The 21785-nt window shown below is 35.1% G+C and overlaps 2 protein-coding genes across 4 annotated transcripts; both read left to right on the top strand.

The window, feature by feature from the left end:
* The first annotated feature begins 841 nt into the window (after positions 1 to 841).
* Mesh (sushi domain containing 2 mesh) lies at positions 842 to 9130 on the top strand. Of its 2 annotated transcripts, XM_083037015.1 has the most exons (15): positions 843 to 1329; positions 1899 to 2140; positions 2405 to 2592; positions 2707 to 3022; positions 3237 to 3405; positions 3484 to 3741; positions 3893 to 4089; positions 4169 to 4314; positions 4397 to 4678; positions 4858 to 5327; positions 5479 to 5753; positions 5913 to 6339; positions 6482 to 6664; positions 8584 to 8734; positions 8832 to 9130. In XM_083037015.1, exons 1-15 carry the CDS (start codon positions 903 to 905, stop codon positions 8926 to 8928), a joined length of 3828 nt encoding a protein of 1275 aa, XP_082893141.1. In that variant the 5' UTR covers positions 843 to 902; the 3' UTR covers positions 8929 to 9130. The 2 variants fall into 2 exon arrangements, with proteins under 2 accessions (XP_082893140.1, XP_082893141.1); XM_083037014.1 differs by lacking the exons at positions 8584 to 8734; positions 8832 to 9130 and adding an exon at positions 7128 to 8145 and having other exon boundaries at positions 842 to 1329.
* Positions 9131 to 9472: 342 nt separating this feature from the next.
* On the top strand, positions 9473 to 15771 carry LOC145935553 (xylosyl- and glucuronyltransferase LARGE1). 2 transcript variants are annotated; one of them, XM_083037018.1, is made up of 12 exons: positions 9473 to 9882; positions 12138 to 12282; positions 12350 to 12477; positions 12552 to 12735; positions 13115 to 13659; positions 13743 to 13892; positions 13981 to 14283; positions 14590 to 14786; positions 14871 to 15012; positions 15168 to 15298; positions 15385 to 15477; positions 15582 to 15771. In XM_083037018.1, the coding sequence occupies exons 2-12, from the start codon at positions 12204 to 12206 to the stop codon at positions 15685 to 15687; spliced, it is 2058 nt and encodes a 685-aa protein (XP_082893144.1). In that variant the 5' UTR covers positions 9473 to 9882; positions 12138 to 12203; the 3' UTR covers positions 15688 to 15771. The 2 variants fall into 2 exon arrangements, with proteins under 2 accessions (XP_082893144.1, XP_082893143.1); XM_083037017.1 differs by having other exon boundaries at positions 9474 to 9872.
* Positions 15772 to 21785: the final 6014 nt, after the last annotated feature.

The raw sequence follows: 21785 nt of genomic DNA, 5'->3' as shown, positions 1-21785 counted from the left end.
ATTCCATAATTTCCTCCACTTTTAAGATCCTTGCAGTATACATATCTAGATATTGGAATGACACATACAAAAGGCGTTTAACATCGTACACTCAAGCCAAATGCAATGTACATGCAACATTATATATAGACGTATCTATTACTGTTGATATATATACATATATATATATTTATTCTATGATGCATTTGTAGGGCGATACATTTTAAGTATGAGAAAATCGTACATTTTAGAAAACCGCGATGGAAGGATACGTTGTTTCTCTCCCAGCGTTTTTAAGTTAAACCATATATATACAAAACACATATTGATATAAGAGTCATACATTTTTATTATACATATAACGAATGTTCTGACATAAGTGATGCATTCGTGTAAAAAGTTAATAATAATGACTTTAAAGACAAGGTATCCTTAATATAATATTTGCTATATATACTGCACATGTTTTATTGTAAAATCTGTCGTCCGCAAGAAGAAAAGAAAAAAAAAGATTTTAGTACTACATTTTCGAACCAATCGTACTAAAAATATCTGCTTTGTAAATATCGGACAGTTGCAGAAATCGAATAAATAATTTGCCTCTAAAATGTCGATTTTTAATGTATTTGCGACAACAGATTGTAAAAACGATTTGTATGATTTATCGACAAAAGTCTTCGAATGCACTCGTATAAACTTGCGCGTAAACGCCCTTTTTTAAGTAAGTAGAACGCCCAAAGAGATTTTGTTCAATGTGCTGTGCTGCGTATTATCTATCTACCTGTAGTTAAGAGATAAACGTACGTTATCATACTAGAACCGATGATATCAGTGTACCGTTATCGCGTGTTACTTGAATCTGAGTTCAGTTTCGTCGTGCGTACTAAAGTAATTAGTTCGTATCGTTTCACCGCTTCGCGAAAATGCGACTTCGGGCGTCGTGGAGGAAACTCGATTGTATTTTCGTGTTATCGAAATGGATCGTTCTTTTCACTTGTCTCTTTTCATTAATGCCAAGTGGCATAATCGCGCAAAACAATACGTTCGAGAATTTCTTCGGATTGGAATCATACGAATCGATTGCAAGTAATAATGCAGAAGAGAACATCGAATTGCTGCCGCACGTAAAGGAAACGGAAACCCCTCTGGAACGTGAAGATCTCGCTGTGGAGGAGAAGACTTCAACTCCAATCGAGAAAAAAAATGACGAGAAAAATCTGACCAAAATTTTACCGGATACTATTTCATTTGTAGCTAAAAGCTTGCCCGATAAACAGACGGATTTGTCCTTTGTTCAAACTATTTCTGGTAAAATGGCAGACGAGAAAAGTGGAAAATATGTGAGATACGGTAAGAGTCTTTCGTTATCAATGGGTGTGACCATCGTTTCGTAATGAGTAATGTGAGTGAGCAAATGATGAATACGAAATTTACTTGCATTATTTTTTTTATACGTGTATTTTTCTTCAAATACGAATTGTTTCATAATTTAAAAAAATAGTTTAATTCGGCGCACAAATCTCACATATTAAAGTAATTTACTTTACATGCGACCGAGACAATCTATATTGTAGCTTATCATGTGTTTATCAGTTACTCATTTCAACATGAATCAAGGATGATTCATTGGATAAGACGAACCATTTGATAGAACATGAATTCATGTGATGAGTGAATCAAATATTTTTTAATGTGATCAAAGACAGACTGCAAAGTGTTGCTCGATTTATTATTATTAGATATATAATATCGTGATAATATAAAGAATGTTCATGTTTTATATTCACACTATTGTTAAGAATAGTTTTTTTCTTTCAGAAAAACTATATGAGATATTAAAAGCAAATATTATTTAGTTGACTTTATAGTTACTTTAATAGTATTATTTTGATCGATTTTTGTTTGATGCACACTTGCAGATTCGGATTTACCTGAGGCTAATAGGTACGCGCCTCGTTCAGAGGACAATTCACCTTTTTATACAATAACCGAAGACAGATTAAGGCAGATTCGTTCCAAGTTTATGTACTGGTATTTCGATAAAGGTGGCGATGATGATATGGGAGATTATCAAAAGCCTTTACAGGCGACAACGCTGCAGATCCACAAAAATTTGAATTTTCAATTGCCTTTCTTTGGCTTCAGATTCAATTATACAAGAGTACGATCGCATTTGTTATTTACTTGTATAACTTTTAACAGTATAAATATACAATTATGTTTCTAATTTATGAAAAGCTACCAATATAAATTTCTTTTTATGTGAAGTATCCATGTTTCAAAATGTTAAATTTGAGAAATCTTGAAATTTATTATTATATTTTAATGATATCTGAATATTTCAATAGTTTAAAATTTGTTGTTATAAATGAAAATCTTTTTGATTGTCGAAAACGATTAAAAGAAATATTATGTAACATTTTAGTTAACTGTTAACGGATACTTGGAATTTAGCGATCCACCGGAGTATCTTACGTATCCTCTTGTTTTTCCAATCAAAGATTGGCCTAGGAAAAACGATCCCAGTTTCATCGGCATTTTTTTCAGTAAATGTCGTATAGGTAGATTGAGAAAAACAGATATCGATCAGAGAAAACCGGGGGTGTATTTTAGGTATGTGCACGTAAAATATAAAAATTAGCGTAACGTTCTAAGCATTTTTACGATCTTACAAAAATACCTTCAAAAATTGAAGTATAATATACAGAAAATAAATTTGTTTACCAGACTCGAGAGGGATTTGCAAGGGAGAAATGATCAGTTTGGCGTAGAGATGCGAGAGCGTGTCATGTGGGACATAAGAGAGGGTGTTGTGGGTGCTGATTCTTTCGTGCCTAAACACGCCCTTATAGCAACCTGGAAGAACATGTCCTTTGCTGGTGGCATCGATCAGTCCCTATATAGAACTAACACGTTTCAATTGGTTTTGGCTACCGATGAAGTCTTTACTTATGCAATTTTCAATTATTTGAATGTACAATGGACCAGTCACACAGAGGCAGGTGGCGATACGACACAAGGCGAAAACGGAGTCGCTGCATACGTAAGTAATCGCAGAATATTTCTTTGTCAGCAATAAATAAATGAGAATATCGTTTCTATAAATATTGTAACATTTTATTTAATTGAATTTTATATAATATTTTATGTGTAAATTCTTTGTTCTAACAAAACCAGAATATAATGTATCTCATTGAGAGAATGAGATTCATGATATAAAGTTATTTGATAAAATTCATTCGTTTTACATATTTTAGGTGGGTTTTAACGCTGGAAACGGTACTCAAAGCTACGAATATAAACCTTACTCTCAGGCAACCACAATCCGCGATTTAACGAGCAGAGGATGGGCAAACGGTTTTCCAGGTCGACATATTTTCAGGATAGACGAGAAAATAATGCTGGGCACTTGTAATAAGGACATTGGTAAGAAACGCGACTTTTTTTAAAGAAATATTATACAAATAACAAAGTATGAATGTTTCAATGTATAATGATGCACAGCTGGAGCACATCTGCCGCTGGTTTTTGCTCCGGAAAGCGGAAATATGTTAGGCGGAATTGTCGTCAACATCACAGGACCATGCTTCAACGAGTCCCAGAAGATTAAATGTCGTTTCGAGAACGAAGTAGTTATGGGCAGGGTAATAGACAGAAATCGCGCAATTTGTGTACAACCCTTTTTGAAATACGAAGGCTACATACGTTTCTACATTGCCATCGACAGTGGAACTTACGATTGGAAAGGCAAATACTTCGTTGGTAAGCTCTCTCTTACCTTGATCTCATTTTTATTCCTCTGTATATACGTGTGTCTTATTCTTTCGATTATATTAAAATCGTAACAGCGCGCAAAATAATAAATATCTTTATTACTCGTAACAAAAATTGCGTGAAATTTCTACTTGCGCAGAAACCCCAGCTACGGCGACGGAGAGGATTTTTTTCAACGACAAAGAGGCCGTTCATATGAAAAATCCTGCGGAAATCAAATTCACGTGGAACGCGTATAATTTGACGACCAATATAGGAGCAGGGGTGCAAATCTCGTTGTGGGGCTACAGGGAAACCACAACGAGGCCCGAATTTGAATTTATAACGACTTTGGAGGTTCGTGACATAAATGACACAGTAGAATAAATGAGAGAGAAACAGCGAGATAAATAATATTGCGCTATACGTGTTTTAGAAATCGCATACTAATACTGGTAGTTATATCATCAAACCAGAGAAATACCGAGACGCGTACAATCCGTATCACAGAGACATGATGTTCGGCTTCATACAGATCAATCTGACCGAACCGCAGTTGTACTCTGGACTCTCGATAACACCGTAGGTGTTATTTTATCCGACAAAACGTTTTCGGTTCGATGATTTGAATTGTGTTTGAACAATTTTTTAATTTTATTTTAAGGAGCTTGTGGAGCAGACCAATTCCGATCGGTTGGTATTTTGCTCCTCAATGGGAACGACTATACGGATCGCGGTGGTCTCAGAAACTCTGCGATAAGTGGATTATGAACGACCGGTATCTTAAGAACTTCGCCGCTGAGGTAGCGCTTTGTCCTTGTATTCTGGAGCACGCTTTGTATGATAAGGGCCGCTTCCTTCCCGATTATAATTGCGACAAAGATTCGAATATAGATTGTTATTACAATCAATATGCGTCTCACTGCGTGAGAACAGGTGCACCCAAGTAAGTAGTTTACTTTGAAGATAACTTATTTATCCTCCACATAGTAGCGGAAAAAAAATTTTTCCCTTATTTGTGATTTATAATAAATAGCTATCTGTATAATTAAACGCTCAAAATAATTCTGGAATTACATTCTACCTTCACTGCAGCATAATTCATGTATTCACTTACTATTTCAGCTTGGATGGTTCGGAACAACAATGCTGTTACGATAAAAATGGTTTCCTGATGCTGACTTACGATCAGCAATGGGGATCGCGACCGCATCGATCGCACAATTTAGGCTTCTTCCCGTGGAACGAGGCTAACAAGGTACCAACCCTTTCACATTGGTATCACGACGTGGTCCCAATGTATACGTGTTGCCTCTGGCAAGAGGAACAGGCGGTCGGTTGCGAGACATTTCGATTCGAGAGAAGACCGTCGCAGGACTGCATTGCCTATCAATCACCGGGAGTAGCGACTATATTCGGTGATCCCCACTTTGTCACGTTCGACGGTCTGGAGTATACTTTCAATGGTAAAGGTGAATTTGTTTTGTTACGAGTAAACGATCTCAGAGACAAACTCGACGTGCAAGGTAGATTCGAACAAATGCCCAGCAATGCTTACGGCTCAGTGATGGCGACACATCTTACCTCGGTAGCAGGTAAGCTTCTGCTGTTTTATTACGTGCATTATCTGGAAGAACAATCTAATTAATTTTAATTTTAATTATACTTTTAAGTAGGTTTTTATTTGTAATATTATTAATAAAAAATATATATAGCTATAATTATATATGTCTTTTATATATATAGCGAGAGGAAATAACTCTGCCACCATCGAAGTTCGTTTGAGGCCCCCACATGCGCAATGGAGATATCGGCTCGATGTCTTCGCGGATGGCCAAAGAATATATTTTGACAGACAATCCTTGAAATTCCAACATTTCCCCGGGGTCTTTGTTTACACGCCAACGTACATTCTGAATCAGAGTGAAGTCATTATCATGTTCGATACCGGTGCTGGCGTGGAAGTCGTGGAGAACGAGGGTTTCTTGTCCACTCGATTATATTTACCGTGGACGTATTTGGTAAAGAAAATTCATTCATAAGAAATAAGCTTTATAAAATCAAAAAAAGCTTCACAAAAATCATAATTAATTTATAATTAATAAATATATTAATAAATATATAAAATATTTAGTATTAAATTATAATGCATGCTAGAGGATATTATTTTTCAATTTTAGAATAAAACCAAAGGACTATTCGGAGTTTGGAATTTCGATATCACAGACGAGTTGATAAATCCACAGGGATATCAAGTCCCTGTCAACAGCGTAAACCATTCAGAGACTATTCATAAAGATTTCGCATTACATTGGATGTTAGAAGATAAAGAGAGCAAACTATTGGGAGCTGCTTTATTCCACAGGGAGTTTGGTAGAACAGCGAGTTATTATGCTAATCGCACGTTCACACCGGAATATCGAAAATATCCGACAGAGATACTTCCATTCAATAGAACATATGACATAAATCGTGCGATCGAGTTGTGCGGCGATTCCTATCAATGTCAATACGATTACGTTATGACTTTAAATCGAGACTTGGCGCATTTTACTAGGAATTATTACGACACTTACACCCAAATCAGTGCGTTAAATAAAAAAGAAAGTAAGTAATTGCGCGGTAATATATTTTCTCTGTGAATAATTTATATAACTCTAATTATTCGCGAATATGCACATATTACATAATATACATTAAAGAGCCTAATTTATTAATCATATGCTTATACATATATGCAATCTTTAAGTTATATCCTGCGGTGTATTGGAAACACCACGGTTCGGACGTAAGAGCAATTTCCTGTTTATCCCGGGGGCGAAAGTGAGTTTCGAATGCAATCAGGATTTCACACTTGTCGGTGATCAACGTCGGGTGTGCACACCGGAAGGCCGGTGGAACACTCCGGAGTACGGGTACACGGAATGTCTTCGTGAGTATAGCTTATTGAATGCATTAATTTTCCACTGTAATCTCACCGTACCTGCTTAACGATCCTAAACGAGAATAAGGAATGGAATACAATAGAATGTGTATAGAGGAAGTGTATTAAATGGTAGCGCATTTACCGGACCGTTTGTAATTCAAGGCGGACCAAGTTTCATCAATTTGTTTTACGAGTTAAATTGAGTTTAAGCTTGTAATCTCAGTAAAAGTCCATTTTTGCGGAGCGAGTTTAAAATTGCTGAGAGTTGAATGTTGTTGAATTATTTAACATGCTTTTTGTGTCTCTCTGCTTTTCTTCTCTTTTTTCTCTTCTTATTTATGTAATATTTTACGTCCAGTTTAACGTTATTCTTATTTCTTCTTCCACTTATCACTAAATTAATATATATTAATTTAGTTAATTAATATATATACGTGCTACGCAATTGAAGCTTATTATATAAATATAGGTCGCATCGAGTACGTTCAGCGTACAGCATGGACCGTAATGGGCATTATTAGCGTCGTGTTAATTCCTGTGATGGCATGCATCGCAGGTGGTTTCTTCTATATAAGAAGGAACCAGATGCGAAGAGATTCCATGAAATCATGGCGCTATTCTGGTATCGACAACGAATCCACGTTAAAGCAGACCGCGCCGTTAAAGTATGACGATAGGGCCATTACTCCAATTAGCGATGCTAGCGCAATTGACAATAATAGCAGCACTAGGAAACGCCGTAATTACGACAGAGTATATCGTACACACGAACCTCTACCTAATAGACCGGATATTGACTTCGAGGATAAAGAAATGGATTTAAAGGAGCCCATCTCACCCACGGGGTCAGATTCAGACTCGATTAGGAAAACTGCCCAAAGTCCATCCAAAGAGAGTGACGTTTAGTTTAGATGACATTGATGTGTTTGTTTCAATAACATTGTAATAGAAACGAGATATATTCTGTTTACTAAAATTACTTTTAATACGTATCGTTATTTCGATACAGTGATGTATGCGTGTATGTATGAGATATGACAAGACAATATTATATCTTGATTTCAAATATCATACATCTTGCATACGTCTAATTAATATTGATCATGTGTATATTTAATAGATTCAATTTGGCATGAGATATCGATCAAAATTTAACAAATTAATCGTAAATAAACGTGTATTTTTACTAAATTTCAGACGATATAATATAATATATAATTTCATTATTATATCGTTCAGCATTATTCAGTATTTGTGTGTATATAGATAATAAGGATATTACTGTTCTTGCTGTGGAATAGAAATAGTAGCAGTAATAATTGTATTTTGAGTACAAATATTATCATTTTATTAATATAATTTAATTAATACATTTCAAAAATATTAAATAAGCGACGATTAAATACAAAAACATCCATCTAATATTTAATTGTCATAACCGATTTACATAGTTGTAATAATTATACATTTGTCACAATTCATGCCATATACTTGCGTTTGTATACTGCTGTAAAAAATTTGTTTTAATAAACTTTTATATATATATATATATATTAATTAAATGATATGGGAAATTTCTATTCCACATGCATATACAGAATGTTTATGGTATTACAACAGTACGATGCAGCAATTGAATTAATAGCATTAGAATGGAAATTTCCACCAGAGTTATCGTGAATTTTTCCTGTCAACAACCTCTTTTTTCCCTCTTCTATTTAAATATCTTATTTATCACAAAATCTGTTCATGCGTATCAGATATTATTAGGTGAATTAGAATATCATGATAGAAATTTTTCTCGAATAGCTTGAGAGTTTACTTTAAACCTCACAAACTTCTACATCTTATTAATGAGCTATATTTAAATCGCAAATTGTTTTTATGTAAATAATAATTTTTATTAATTACTCTCTATTATTTAGGTAAGCAAGAATACAGCTCTCGTCAAGCAGGTATTACAACTGGCATAGTGCTTGCTTGTCTGGTTCCAATTTTATTGGTGGTCATTTGCATCGCGTACCGAATCCTCACGAGCCATAAAGAACAACGGGAACAAGAAAGAATCCTAGAAATGTATTAGATTCGCGTTATCAATTATTATCAATTACAAGATAGAAATTTTATACACACGACTACAATTCAAATATTACATAATATAATTGTATTTCAGAAACCGGCGAGCGGAACTACAACGATTGCGAAAGATTGGTGAGGAGGAGGAATCCATTCCCTACGCGAGTCCAAGTAAAGCCACCGAGATCAATTAGATTCGATTAAAATTTTAGGAATGTAGAATTTTTATATTTGTTATACATCATTTCGCATTATTACTCATTTACTCTACTATCCAACATCATACATACACATTTCATTCTTAAATTTATTTATAATTATATTTTAACAAAGGGGTAGACATATAAATATATGAAAATTTTATATATCAACAATACGTACAATTATAAGAGAAAAGACATTCTTTTCAAGTTATATTAATATAATATCAAATTAAAATAATAAAAGGACAATTTAAAAACTTTTTTAATTTGCGAACGAGAGATATGGACGATAAAATCCTTTTCAAAAGAATAATCCATATGAAAAACTGCTTTACGGATTTATCCTCGAAGGCAGAGATATGGAAGTGCATGCTCTCGTGAAACGGAGTTATACCATCGGTCCATATTGGTCTCGTCGCAGCTCTGCGCCTGCAAGGCTGCAATCGCGTCATATGCGCGTCGCACGTGCATTGCGCGCGCGGTAATCAATCAGCTGATGCCAGCTGTCAATGGTTTCACGTGTGCTGCACGTGACAGAGACGCGACCGCCATCTTGCGGCAAGGATGTCGTCACGGTGTTGCCGACGGCATGACGTTTGATGTCAGTGTGAAAATTTCGGTCGCGCGGCGGTAGTTGTGCGTTTGTGGTTTGTGATGTGCGTCATTCAGAGAGAGAGCTGACCCAAGTATCTACGTTACGTACTTTTTACGCGCGAGGAGTGTGTTGTCGTTCTTAACGACTAATTGTGGCAATTTACATCGTTTCTGGCGACAATAATAGCGAAGCACGTCGGCAGCATTGAATGTCCGAGGAGCACGACGACATTCGCACACGTATCAACATTATATATAGAAATTGTGACCTGTACTTTCGCTTATCCGGGGACGGACGCTGCCGGATGACAGAACGAGAGACGATAATTGAGCCGGCGCTGGTACGTACTGGTAATTACATTATTACTCGCGTATCATTGTGAGAGCCCTGCTTTAGAACTCTGTGTTTGCAGCGGCTTAACGAGCAGCAGTAAAAAGCACCGCTTGTAGTAAATGTTTATTATATTTTCTGAGTTTTGTTTTGCAAAACATTCGAATCCATTATTCTTTTTTAATTAAAAGAGACAAGTAAAATTTTAATTAGAAAATGCTAAATTTATACATAAGTGAAGAAAACTCGGTATAAATTTAAGAAACTATTTTTATAGTTTAACATCTTTTTTTCTTGTTTTATTTAAATTTAAATTGTGTCGTGTCATCGTTAAAAATATTAATTTTTAAATGTGTAAATTTTAAATATATCGAAACTATTTTAGTTATTGCAATTTTAGTGATTCATCTGCTTTTTAGATGTAAAGTAATTCGATGCTGTTTAAACAAAAATGAAGATTGATTTATTAATATAAAGATATAATTTTAATTATCAAAATAATCTGTTATTTTTAATGGCATGTCATTTTTGAAGTAATCGTTGAACTTAATGCGAACAAATTTTTCATGTTTCTAATCGTAGCTGATAATTTTATTGTCAGATCAAAATTTCCATCATCAAATATTTTACTATTTCTTACAGCTTTTATAATTCGCTGTAGCTTTATTAAGAAAGAATTTATTTTTGTGACTCCGACATTAATTATTTTTTTTATCGAAACGCAAACGAAATACAATATTAAATATGCGCTTCATCAAATAGATTTCGTATTTATTGCATTTTCGTATTTATGAATAAGATTGCTCACATTATCATTTAATATGGCATTTTGTAAATGTTGATAGCAATATTTCAAGACCGCATTATTTAAATTTAAATATTCAAATTTAAATGTTTTGGTGAATAAAATCACCGAATTAATCTGCGTATTTTATAAATAACTTTATCGCTTATTGTATTATCGCAAACCGCAAATGTGCGAATGGTATACGAAGCCAGCTTACGAGAGAAGCTAACTGAAATTTCCGACGTTTTTTGCGTCATTAAATATACGTGTGTTATAAGTACATCACTGTTCAAGAATATATAAACCGGGTCACATGCATATACGCGACAGCCAGAAAGTGGTTATTCCAAAATTTTCTCTAGATTTTTCTCATTAATTTTTTTTGTAATTTTGTTTGAAATTAATTTCAAGCTTTTTTTAATTATCCAATATAATTATATATACAACATTATGATTCAGAATGTTTACTCTATCGCAATTACATATAAACGTTAATAAATATCTATTTTTTCTCAAAATAAATCTTTAATTTGTCTTTTATTGTCCAACATTATTTTTGGATGCTTTGAAAGATATAAAATACGCACATGTATAATAAAAATTAATTAAATAAAACAAATAATATTTATCTTGTACGTACACTGTATATACATTTTGAAGATACGAAGCAAAATATGGAAATAGATTTTCACATTGTTAAAGTCACAACACGCGATAAAACAAAAAGGCATATAAACAAAAACAAAAAACTTGAAAGTTATGTTGGGCAATAAAGAATTAATATATCAAGCTTCGTTTATTTATCGCCACTATTTACAATTAACGTCTGCCTATTGACATGTGCCGAATGTTGATGCATGAATTTCGCACTTGCGGTATAATTATTCGGAATTTCTCTACGCAAGGAATATAACGTTTTCATTTACGATACTAATTTGCATGCATTATGATTGCGTCGCATTCATAATGCTACCTACATAACGTGGGGAAATTGGATATAACACATTCATAAACTCGTAGGTTAAACATGATCTATTGACTCTTATATGTATATTAGTAGATATCAAGTGAATCGGAGCATGTATATCTAATATTGCAATAGTTTACTTTCTATATACTATGTATATATATATATATATATATATATATATATATATATATATACACATATATTATATATAATATACATACATAAAATTAACACTCAACTTTTGTACAATAACAATAAATGCATTGTTGCATCATTTTTGCAATCTTGCTGTTGTTTGAATCCTTCGTCAGTGCATCTTTGAAATTCTATATCTACAATTAGATTCTACATTTATGACTTAATAATTAGATTATAGATTTAAATCTTTCTTTCTTATCAAGCATGAAAGAAAAATGTTTCCCTATGAATAAGGTATAGAATTATATGGATTTTAAGACATTGCTTGAGGAAAATGCACGAGTCTTGAATTAATTTTTCCTTTTTTTCATATATTTCAGCGTGCATCTAGTCTAATTTATTGAGACATCATATCGCGAATTAAGAAATATGTATGGCGTATTACAATGGCTCGATCATGGCTAGGATGTCTGTTGGGCATTTTAATACCATCCGTTATTTTTTATTTGTACCTGTTATTAAATGGTAAAAAATTGTGATATTATCGATCTTATTTTTTAATATTGAGAGAATATTAGAACGTTGTTTCTAGTCCCTTCCGTGGAGGTAAGAAAATCAAACGTTGAAAGAAATTGGCGATCGTTGTCGGTAGAAGTGGAAACATCGAATTTGCTGAAAGATTATTCTTTCGAACGATCGCAATTGAAAAACAATTTCGAGGTATGCTTGCGTAAGCATATTTATTTTCATTAGTATTCATCAGACGCGAATTGATGATATTCTATATTTTCAAGGTGAAGTGCGACACGATACACATAGCTATGGTGTGCGCCGGTTACAATTCCAGCTTTTCTCTCGTAACCGTGGTGAAGTCTATTCTATTTTATCGTACGAATCCGTTGCATTTTCATTTGCTCGTCGACGAAATTGCGAGGAGAACACTTTCAACTTTGTTCCAAACGTGGGATTTGCCGCATGGTTTGTACGCTTTTACGACAGGGCGCGCATCTCTTTGTGACGTACACATGGAAGCAGAGAAACCTAATTTTTATCCATGTCTGTGCGTTAACAGACGCAGAGAGTACGAAATATACATAAAAAAAAAAAAAGAAAATAGAGAGAGATACCCTTTTTCACGCAAATGTTAAATTTACTTAATTGGATCAGTTAAATTTTCAACAGATTATATGTGAAAAGTTTTATTAAACTTAAAATTTTTCAAGAGATTCACAGAACTGCTCCCTTTTTTTAACACGTATATTTGGTTGGTAGATTGCGTGTTTTTTTCCTCTCCTACGCGAGCGAAATCATGGAATATCTCTCTTTTGTTTGATCGTTCTCGATCCGATTATTTTAGTGAACGTGACGTTCTACGGAGCCGAGGTATGGATGCCGAAAGTCTCGTGGATACCGAACACGCATTACTCCGGGGTTTATGGTCTTTTGAAGTTGATACTACCGGACGCGATGCGAGAGGACAAAGTACTCGTGTTGGATACGGACGTGACTGTCATGAGCGACGTATATTCATTATGGAAAATGTTCGAGAGCTTCTCGGCGGTTCAGACTCTAGGCTTGGTCGAAAATCAGAGCAACTGGTACGTAAAGGTGTTGTCGTACGGTCAACGGCCCTGGCCAGCTTTAGGTCGGGGATTTAATACCGGGGTCATTCTGATGCACCTGCGACGGCTACGCGATGGAAAATTTGCGAGCTCGTGGAAGAGCGTCACCAAGCGCGTGTTAGGATACATATCGGAGACTAGCCTGGCTGATCAGGATGTGATAAACGCGGTGATCAATGAGCAACCGAATATCGTGTATAGGATAGAGTGTGTTTGGAATATACAGTTGAGCGATCACACGTTAAGTGACACTTGCTATCGCGACACCAATCGTATAAACGTACGTTTCTCGCCATTAACTTCTTTGTTCAGATACGATGGAACTTCGATCGACTTGACTTGGGCTGCATCGTTTACTTTTAGATTCTCCATTGGAATTCCCCGCGTAAGCAGGACGTTCACAATAAGCACGTTAACGAGTTTCGAAAACTGCACCGAGTCTTTCTCGAAATGGACGGCAATCTGTTGCGAAAGCGCTTATTCGGCTGTGACAAGCACGAGAGTGTACTTCCAGTGAGTTGGGATATTCCAAAGTATCCTGATAATTTAAAATAAATTTATTGCGACTGCATGATTTTTATTGCGCGTCCGTATATTTTAGTACAACGAATCGAGCCCCTGTCGAGAATTCGAGAAAGGCGCTACTGTTTTGTATCGCACGTATCCCTTTTTACTGGAGTACGAATACAACGTGTACTCGTCGGCGGATGTTGCTTTAGTCACCCAGTGTAGCGTTGAGAGGATACCGCTATTGGAAACATTGGCGAAACATTGGCCAGGGACTATAAGCGTCGCGCTTTATCTGACCGACGCAGAGGTTCAATATTTTCTGAACTTTGTGCGAGGTTCCACAGATTTGCGGACGAGGAGGAACATCGCCTATCACGTTGTATACAAAGACGGGGTGCGTTTTGTGTCTTTAATTTTAAAAGTGTTAAAAAGCAAACGAATTTAATCGCTTAAATGCGCAATAAAACGGACGCAACTTTTTACAGCGATATTAAAAAGCAAATTAAATTATTTTTTAAAGTATAGCTAACTAAAAATTAAAACGACACTTTATAAAGCTGTATTCTTTATTAGCTCTAAATGTATCACGATTTATCGCGTGGTATTACACCTAGAGATGAAAGAGAAAATTATTTATTGCAATATATTTCAATAAAATCTCCCTTCTTCTTCATTTATGAAATTATTGCTCTTCGACCAGGAACTGTATCCTATTAATTACTTAAGGAATATTGCGATATCGTACGTATCGGCCCCGTTCATTTTTCAACTCGATGTCGACTTTTTACCGCAATTTGGACTGTATGAAAATCTCATGAACAATATAATTCGATTAAATATTAATGAATTGGATAAAATAGCTCTGATCGTACCAGCATTCGAAACCGAGCGTTACAGGTAATTCTTCGTTGTTATAATGTCGAATAGATTTTTTTTTCATATACGGAAATCGCCTTTCTCCTTTTCTCTATTCTCTTATAGATTTACGTTCCCCGCTAATAAAGAAGAATTGCTGAAATTTCTTAAACGTGGTATTTTATACACGTTTCGCTATCATGTCTGGACACAAGGACACGCTGCTACAAATTACAGTTTTTGGCGAAATAGCACAGAACCTTACGAAGTGCGTAACGATATCCGTATAATTGAGAAAGATGTGTATCGATGGCACCGGATTCTGTGAAATAATTTATATATTACTGAATATATTAATAAAGATACATATAATAAACATATGTGTGCAAGAAAAATATGAATATAATGATTAAATCGTTGCAGATTTCATGGGAGCCGGATTTCGAACCTTATATAGTAGTTTCAAAATTCGCTCCGAAATATGACACAAGATTTGTCGGATTTGGCTGGAATAAAGTTTCTTATGTGACCCATTTAACAGCGTTAAATTATAAGTAAGCCGCAATAATTTTATTTAAATAATAGGTACCCGGACAATTAATGTAATGTACGATTTAAATTGAAAATTGAAAAATTATAGGTATATAGTTTTACCAGATACCTTTATTATCCATCGACCTCACGCTCCTAGCTTAGACATCGGCAAATTTAGGACAGATTCTGTTTATAGAAGGTAATATATATATCGTATTTCAGAAATTCGATAGAATCAAAATGAAACCGCTAGGTGTCCATTCGCTATTCAACGATCGATCGGATTTATATTTTATGTTACAGATGTCTTAAAGAACTGAAGGATAAATTTGTCGAAGAATTGATGGAGAAATATGGCGAGACTGCATTATCGAAACTAAAGAAAGAGACCAAAGAAGAGAAAGTTTAAGAGACATTATATTGTAAAATTTTAATATTTTTTACTTTGAGATATAATTATAAATGATAAGAGATAAAAGTATGTTATATTTTCATCGATAAAAATATATATGTATATTGTTATTTTCTTAACAAAAAATATACATTCTTTTAAATGAAACGCACTCATTTATTTATTTATTATAAATAATAAAAACATTTAAAAAATGGCGAGTGAAAGAAAATATGTATCAGATTATATGGGATTGGGAAGTATTTATTAAAATTTAATCCATATATTTAGTGGAGTGTACAGAGTGGTGCTTTTAGTACATTGTTGTAATATATATATTACAATCACACTAAATATTTCATTTATAAAATATGTATAATATTTACAGCGCCACAGTATTATTATGTTAATACATTGTACATACAAATCATACTCGACCAAATTTTATACTGAACAACTGTAAATCGAAACGTTCGTTATACAAGGCAAAGGTATCTTTTTCCATAAATAATTACAGTACATACAAATCATACTCGACCAAATTTTATACTGAACAACTGTAAATCGAAACGTTCGTTATACAAGGCAAAGGTATCTTTTTCCATAAATAATTACAGTAATGACGACAATAAAATAGCGACATTAATAACTGCGTAATAGCGCAAATATAATAATCGTAGCAATAGCTAAAAATTATATTGATTTTAAAAAATAGTAGTAATTATATAAAGCAATAATGATAATAATAATAATAATAATACAAATAGTTACTACAAGAAATATTAATAGGAATAACGGTAAAAATATTCCGTTAACAATCGCGAGGTTTTTCCTCGCACAATCGTCGATACTTCTAAACCCATCTAACTAATCTCGCGGAAATGCGGATGTGGGTTACATTTCAGAGAGATTATTATCTACAACATGACACGCAAATATAAATCATTTACATTCACATTATCATTGTAACTCTTATCTCGATAGAAATTTTTTTCAATCTTCTCTTATCTCTCCCACAATCTCACATTACTCTCGTTATGTTTCGAGATACGAAACTGTGTTGAAATATTATTTTCTTTTTTTTTTTTTTTGATTCATGATTCGTGATGATTCATAGAGAAATGTACATAGTTATTGAAGAATCAGTCAGATGCGATTCTTATGCGACATTATATAGTTCAACGTGTTTTAACAAAATTATTATACATGTATACTGAAAACATAATTTGCGTTTTGCATCACTGTTTATATGGTTACTCTAAATATGCGTGTTTATATTTATCTCCCATCGAAATTTAGCGCCATTAGATGTAGCAATTAGGCAGTTTTAACAATTCGTGCGTAATGAGAAGAATTTAAAAATAAAAATCGCATTTTTTTTAACGAGTCCTTATAAAGATAAAACGAACGCAGTTTGAGAGTCCATTCGAGAGTCTCAATCGACGTTCGGTGATAACATTGTCTATTTACGTCTTTTTACGCGTAAGTTTTTTTTGTATTTTATATACAAATATATATAAATTGACAAATTATACATTTTCTAGAAAGAAAAGGTTTTACATAGTGTAAAGCGCACCAATTAATTTAGATAAAATTCATGATGGCATTATTTATGTGCTTTCGTATAAATGCAATTCCCCTCTTATCGAGAAATAACGAAAAGATTGCGTCCATAGAGTTCCGGTGTAAAACCAGAAGATACATCATCCTAATTCTAAGAATGTCAGTCTTGAGAGACGAATAATTAAATCATTTACCGAATACTTTTGCACACTATAAAATTATAACATTAGAAAATTTATTTGATAAAAATCCAGTGTAAAAAAATTTATAACGATAAATGCACAAAATTTGTTCCGAACATCTTCAACGTATTTGGGTCAGGAATGTATATGTGCATATCTCTCGTTTAAACAATCTAATTTTTTTTAAATCAACATTTGCACGATTTTTGGGAAGAAACAAAATGCTCGAATATATAATATTCTACATACTATATAATATCGTAGAATACAAAATTATTCCCACGGAATGTTGCGTAAATGCAGAACGCTAAGTATTCGGCATAATACGTTTTAAGTCTATATACGAATGCTGTCACTGAACTGTACTCTACAAAATACACGCGTTTTATAAAAAGTATTCTAATTAGATCCACATAAATAACTGTTTGGAATATTGTAAGTAAGATTGGACCGGTCTATTGGACGGTACCTTCGATTGTGACCGCTCATTGGCAGAGAGTGAAGCGTTATTTCATTAAATCAATATGCCATTTCGTATACAAGCATATACATCTACAAATTGAAAGCGAAATCTGATATCTTTTTTAAAATTCTTTCAAATACCTTAATCCGCGATATTGTTAAAATTAATGTGAATAATTTGGATCATTAAAACTATTTAATAATTTGAATAACCATGGTCATTTTGTAATTATATAAATGATATTAATGATACAATTTGTATATGAATATATGTTAACATTATTAAAATGACGCCACTAATAAATCCGATAAATGCCAAAACTAAATTTTCACCTGTGCGCAGCGCAGCAACAAAATAGCCTAAACGAGTTTGTTTGTGTGTCAGTCAGTAAATTATATCCTATTTTAATGTAAATTAAGCGTTACACTTCACGAACACGTACAAATCGAAAGGTATTGGAAACGAGGAGTGTGCGTGTGCATATTTGAAATATCACGCAAACGATGCGGCAATTGGATAGATAATTGAGCGCTGAGAATTCGCGGTATATATCGCATTATAACGAAAGCGTTAAATGACCTGTTTTTATTCGTACGAAGAGAAGTCACGTTTTTAATTATATATATTCCCGATTATACGTCAATCCTCTAGCAATTTTTTGTATCAGTAATTATCAGGAATCTTGGAACAATGATGAAATAAAAATCTTTAATAAAAACGCGAAAGAGCAGAATATCTTTGACAACCAATCGAAAACAATGCAAAATAAATCTGACTTTTTTATTCTTAAAAAAAAAAAAGCAGGCATTCGATGACGTTTAAAGAATTTTATTCGAGTCTCGGATTACTCGGATAAAAATCTGCAAAGAATCTTGAAGAATCTTAATTATTTCGTTGTTGAGGATTATAACAAGTTCCTCGCTAATTGTAATAAAGAGAGAGAGATAGAGAGAGAGCTTTGTAAGGAAGATACGCGTTGACAGAGACGAGATCGGATTCGAAATAGACGTTTCCGTGATTATCATGATCGGTCGGTGTCGAACATTTCGCGGTGTGAGAGCTGCATAGGTGGTGAGACGGTTTCACAGTCGCGATCCTGCGGATACAATTCGGCGACAATCAATAAATTATCCCGATGCCGCGGGTACACGAGGGTACATATACATACATGCATACACATTCGCTTCGTTAACTGTCGGACGTGCGCGGCACTTTCCCATAGTGTTAAATGGAACGTGCATCGGTGGGTCTTCCAATACCTCGCCGAAATACTGCATCCGGGGGTTCCGATCGCAGTGTATACATCCGTACATACGTATACGGTATGGTAGTATCGACAGAACCGAGACCCGGCTCTCTCTCGTCGCCGCTAATCGGCTTCCGGACCGGAGCGAGACGTCGAGTTGCACATGCGGAGAGCACAATTCAAAATACAAAATTACAAAAATATACTCGTGGCGCCGTAACGACCGGACGTGCCGTGCTAGCTTCCATCGCGTATAGCATTTACAATATGAACAGTGTATATGGATAAAGGTGCAGAGAGAGACAGAGAGAGAAAAAGGGGGTGTATATACATGGCATGGCACGGTGGTCGAGCAGGGCGATCCGCGACTCTGCTAGGCCGCTTAAAATACTGTCCGACGTTCTCTCCGATCGTGCGAGCCCGATTTTTCGTGGTCACGTCGATGTGCGAACTTCTCGTTTGCGATATATATGTATGTATATCGTTTTCGAGGCATTGGATGGAACAGTTGACAAATGACTGCTTTTGCCACCTGGGGCAAATCGCAAGAAAAGAGCGCAAAATAACATTTCACGCATAATTCGACGTCGCGAGGAAACGGAGACGGGAACATCGCCGTCGGTTGGCACTAGGGCACGAAAAACTGGGAACATTAATTAAGCTATCGCGAATACAAATATATATATACGCGCCGCTATAAATCGTCGGGTTCGTCACTCGTCGATTGCAGCGAAAAAATCGAGGCGACACGATCGCGTCGCTATTTTCTCCGGCACGTCTCACCCGGGCGGTTTGCCTTCTTTGCCCTCGAAACTGCAGTCATCGAGAGCTTAATACTGTTCGGCATAACGTGGGCACGAAGCCCGGTTTTTTTTTTTTATATCGATGACCCCGTCACACGCTATGCTCTTGTGAATCTCACATATAACTGATGCCATCGAGAGAAATGTAAAAAAATAAACCTTCCAAAAGAAAAACGAAATGTATATAAAAAACACGAAAAATTGAAAAAAATATTATTCCCCGAAATTAAATTTGATCGCAGCATCTATATACGCATGTATAATATTATACAATAAAAAAAGAATTGTCTTTAATTAATAAAATATACATTATATTTTTCACTTATTTATATATTCAAGTTTAAATCATTTTTATTTAAAAAAATTAATTTAATTAGCTAGTCCAAAGAGTACCAAAGTATTTAATATCGAAATATTAATCTTATCATACAATTGTATAAAAGAGGAAAAAAAAGCGACCTTTCGATTCGCTAAATCTATAGGTAAAGTGCACCACTTTCGTATATTGCGATACGATCCCGCGTAATACATTTATGGAGAAGGATTCGTCGTTGTTTTGGCCGAACAAATCTGCGAGTCGTCTGAAAGACAGGATGTCGGACTGATCGAGAGCGTCCTTTGGATTCAAGCATCGTTCGACGGTGTAAGTCAAGTTTGTGCGCGCGCTGGATTCACATCGGAAATACATCTCCTCGACTACTCGGCACTTTGTTACAGTGTTACAGTGTTACAGAAGAAAGGAGAGAACTGCAACCGCCCTGCGCGCAATCGCAACAAGTTGTATATAATCGCGTCCGAAAAATCCCTGCTAAAGCCAGAGAAATAGAACGTTAATCTCCCGGATAAAAAGGTAACAAAAGCATAAAGAGTGGGGTAGCTCGTCGGCGATAAATTCGCAGTTAAAGAACGTTCTCTCCTACCTACCTACACGCTTTACCCCCGGTGAAATATCACCTACGGGTGAAGCGGCGCTCTTTGTGCTGGTGTGTAAGCACGTATAAGCACTCCTTATCACGATGTATAGCGGCTTGATGTCGCGCGGTGAAAACGGAAATGGCAAATCGACAGAATTAACCCCGGCATGGAAGATAATGGAAGCAAGTGGGGACGATCTGTACTCATATCGCGGGAATCGCATCGCAGAAAAAACAAGAAAAGAAAAGACAAGCTCGAATGAGTTTCCCCGTCAAAAAAGCATTAACTTCAACGAAAGAAAAATGCGCTTCGCCTGTGTGTATGTGTGTATGCGCGCGCGCGCGCGCGACAATCGCTTCGACAAGTCACATGTTTTCTAGTTTCAAGAAGAGACGATTTATCGACCATCAGGTATTCGGGACCATAAGTCCGTTCGTTCGTTCGTTCGTCGATGATATATAGCTCGCATGGACGTTCTACTTCGCGATATATTGTCGTCGATGGTAGGAATTGCAGCGATCGAGCGTATCTCAAAATAGTGACGCGTTAAATTCCACGTTTACGACAGGTCGTAATATCCCCATCTTTTTAAATCATGTCCATCTAACATTTATCCCCGCATTCCGCAATGTCCCTTTTGATTCGCGATCGGCATTCGAGCTCTGCATATTACGCTCGCTACTTCCGATCAATGATTCTTCGCGCAGTGCGGATATTATGCGCGATGCTGCAATTATTAACAATCGAAATTCTGTTGCTGTTTGCTAATTGAAACGCGCGTTCAATTAATATGAAATTTCGAAGTAAATTTGAGTCGATACAGCGGATATATATACATTAAACTAGTCATTTTTGGTGTTATCTAATTATAGTTAGCATGATTGTGGTTTTGAAGATCAATTGGACAGCGACGCCAAATTAACCGCATTTCCAAAATACGACGA

This window comes from Prenolepis imparis, unplaced genomic scaffold (assembly GCF_030444845.1).
Source record: "Prenolepis imparis isolate NDT839.2.m4 unplaced genomic scaffold, iyPreImpa1.0 SCAF_4, whole genome shotgun sequence".
NCBI lineage: Eukaryota > Metazoa > Arthropoda > Insecta > Hymenoptera > Formicidae > Prenolepis > Prenolepis imparis.
This window is presented reverse-complemented; position numbering and strand designations above follow the sequence as displayed.

What these genes read in the sequence shown, in the direction of transcription:
- Mesh (XM_083037014.1), top strand. Translation starts at nt 903, where the DNA reads ATGCGACTTCGGGCGTCGTGGAGGAAACTCGATTGTATTTTCGTGTTA. An exon ending in CACTTGTAATAAGGACATTG is followed by an intron (nt 3,406 to 3,483) that starts GTAAGAAACGCG and finishes AATGATGCACAG; the next exon opens with CTGGAGCACATCTGCCGCTG. An exon ending in AATTTATAACGACTTTGGAG is followed by an intron (nt 4,090 to 4,168) that starts GTTCGTGACATA and finishes TACGTGTTTTAG; the next exon opens with AAATCGCATACTAATACTGG.
- LOC145935553 (XM_083037018.1), top strand. Translation starts at nt 12,204, where the DNA reads ATGGCTCGATCATGGCTAGGATGTCTGTTGGGCATTTTAATACCATCC. An exon ending in TTTGTACCTGTTATTAAATG is followed by an intron (nt 12,283 to 12,349) that starts GTAAAAAATTGT and finishes CGTTGTTTCTAG; the next exon opens with TCCCTTCCGTGGAGGTAAGA. An exon ending in AATTGAAAAACAATTTCGAG is followed by an intron (nt 12,478 to 12,551) that starts GTATGCTTGCGT and finishes TATATTTTCAAG; the next exon opens with GTGAAGTGCGACACGATACA.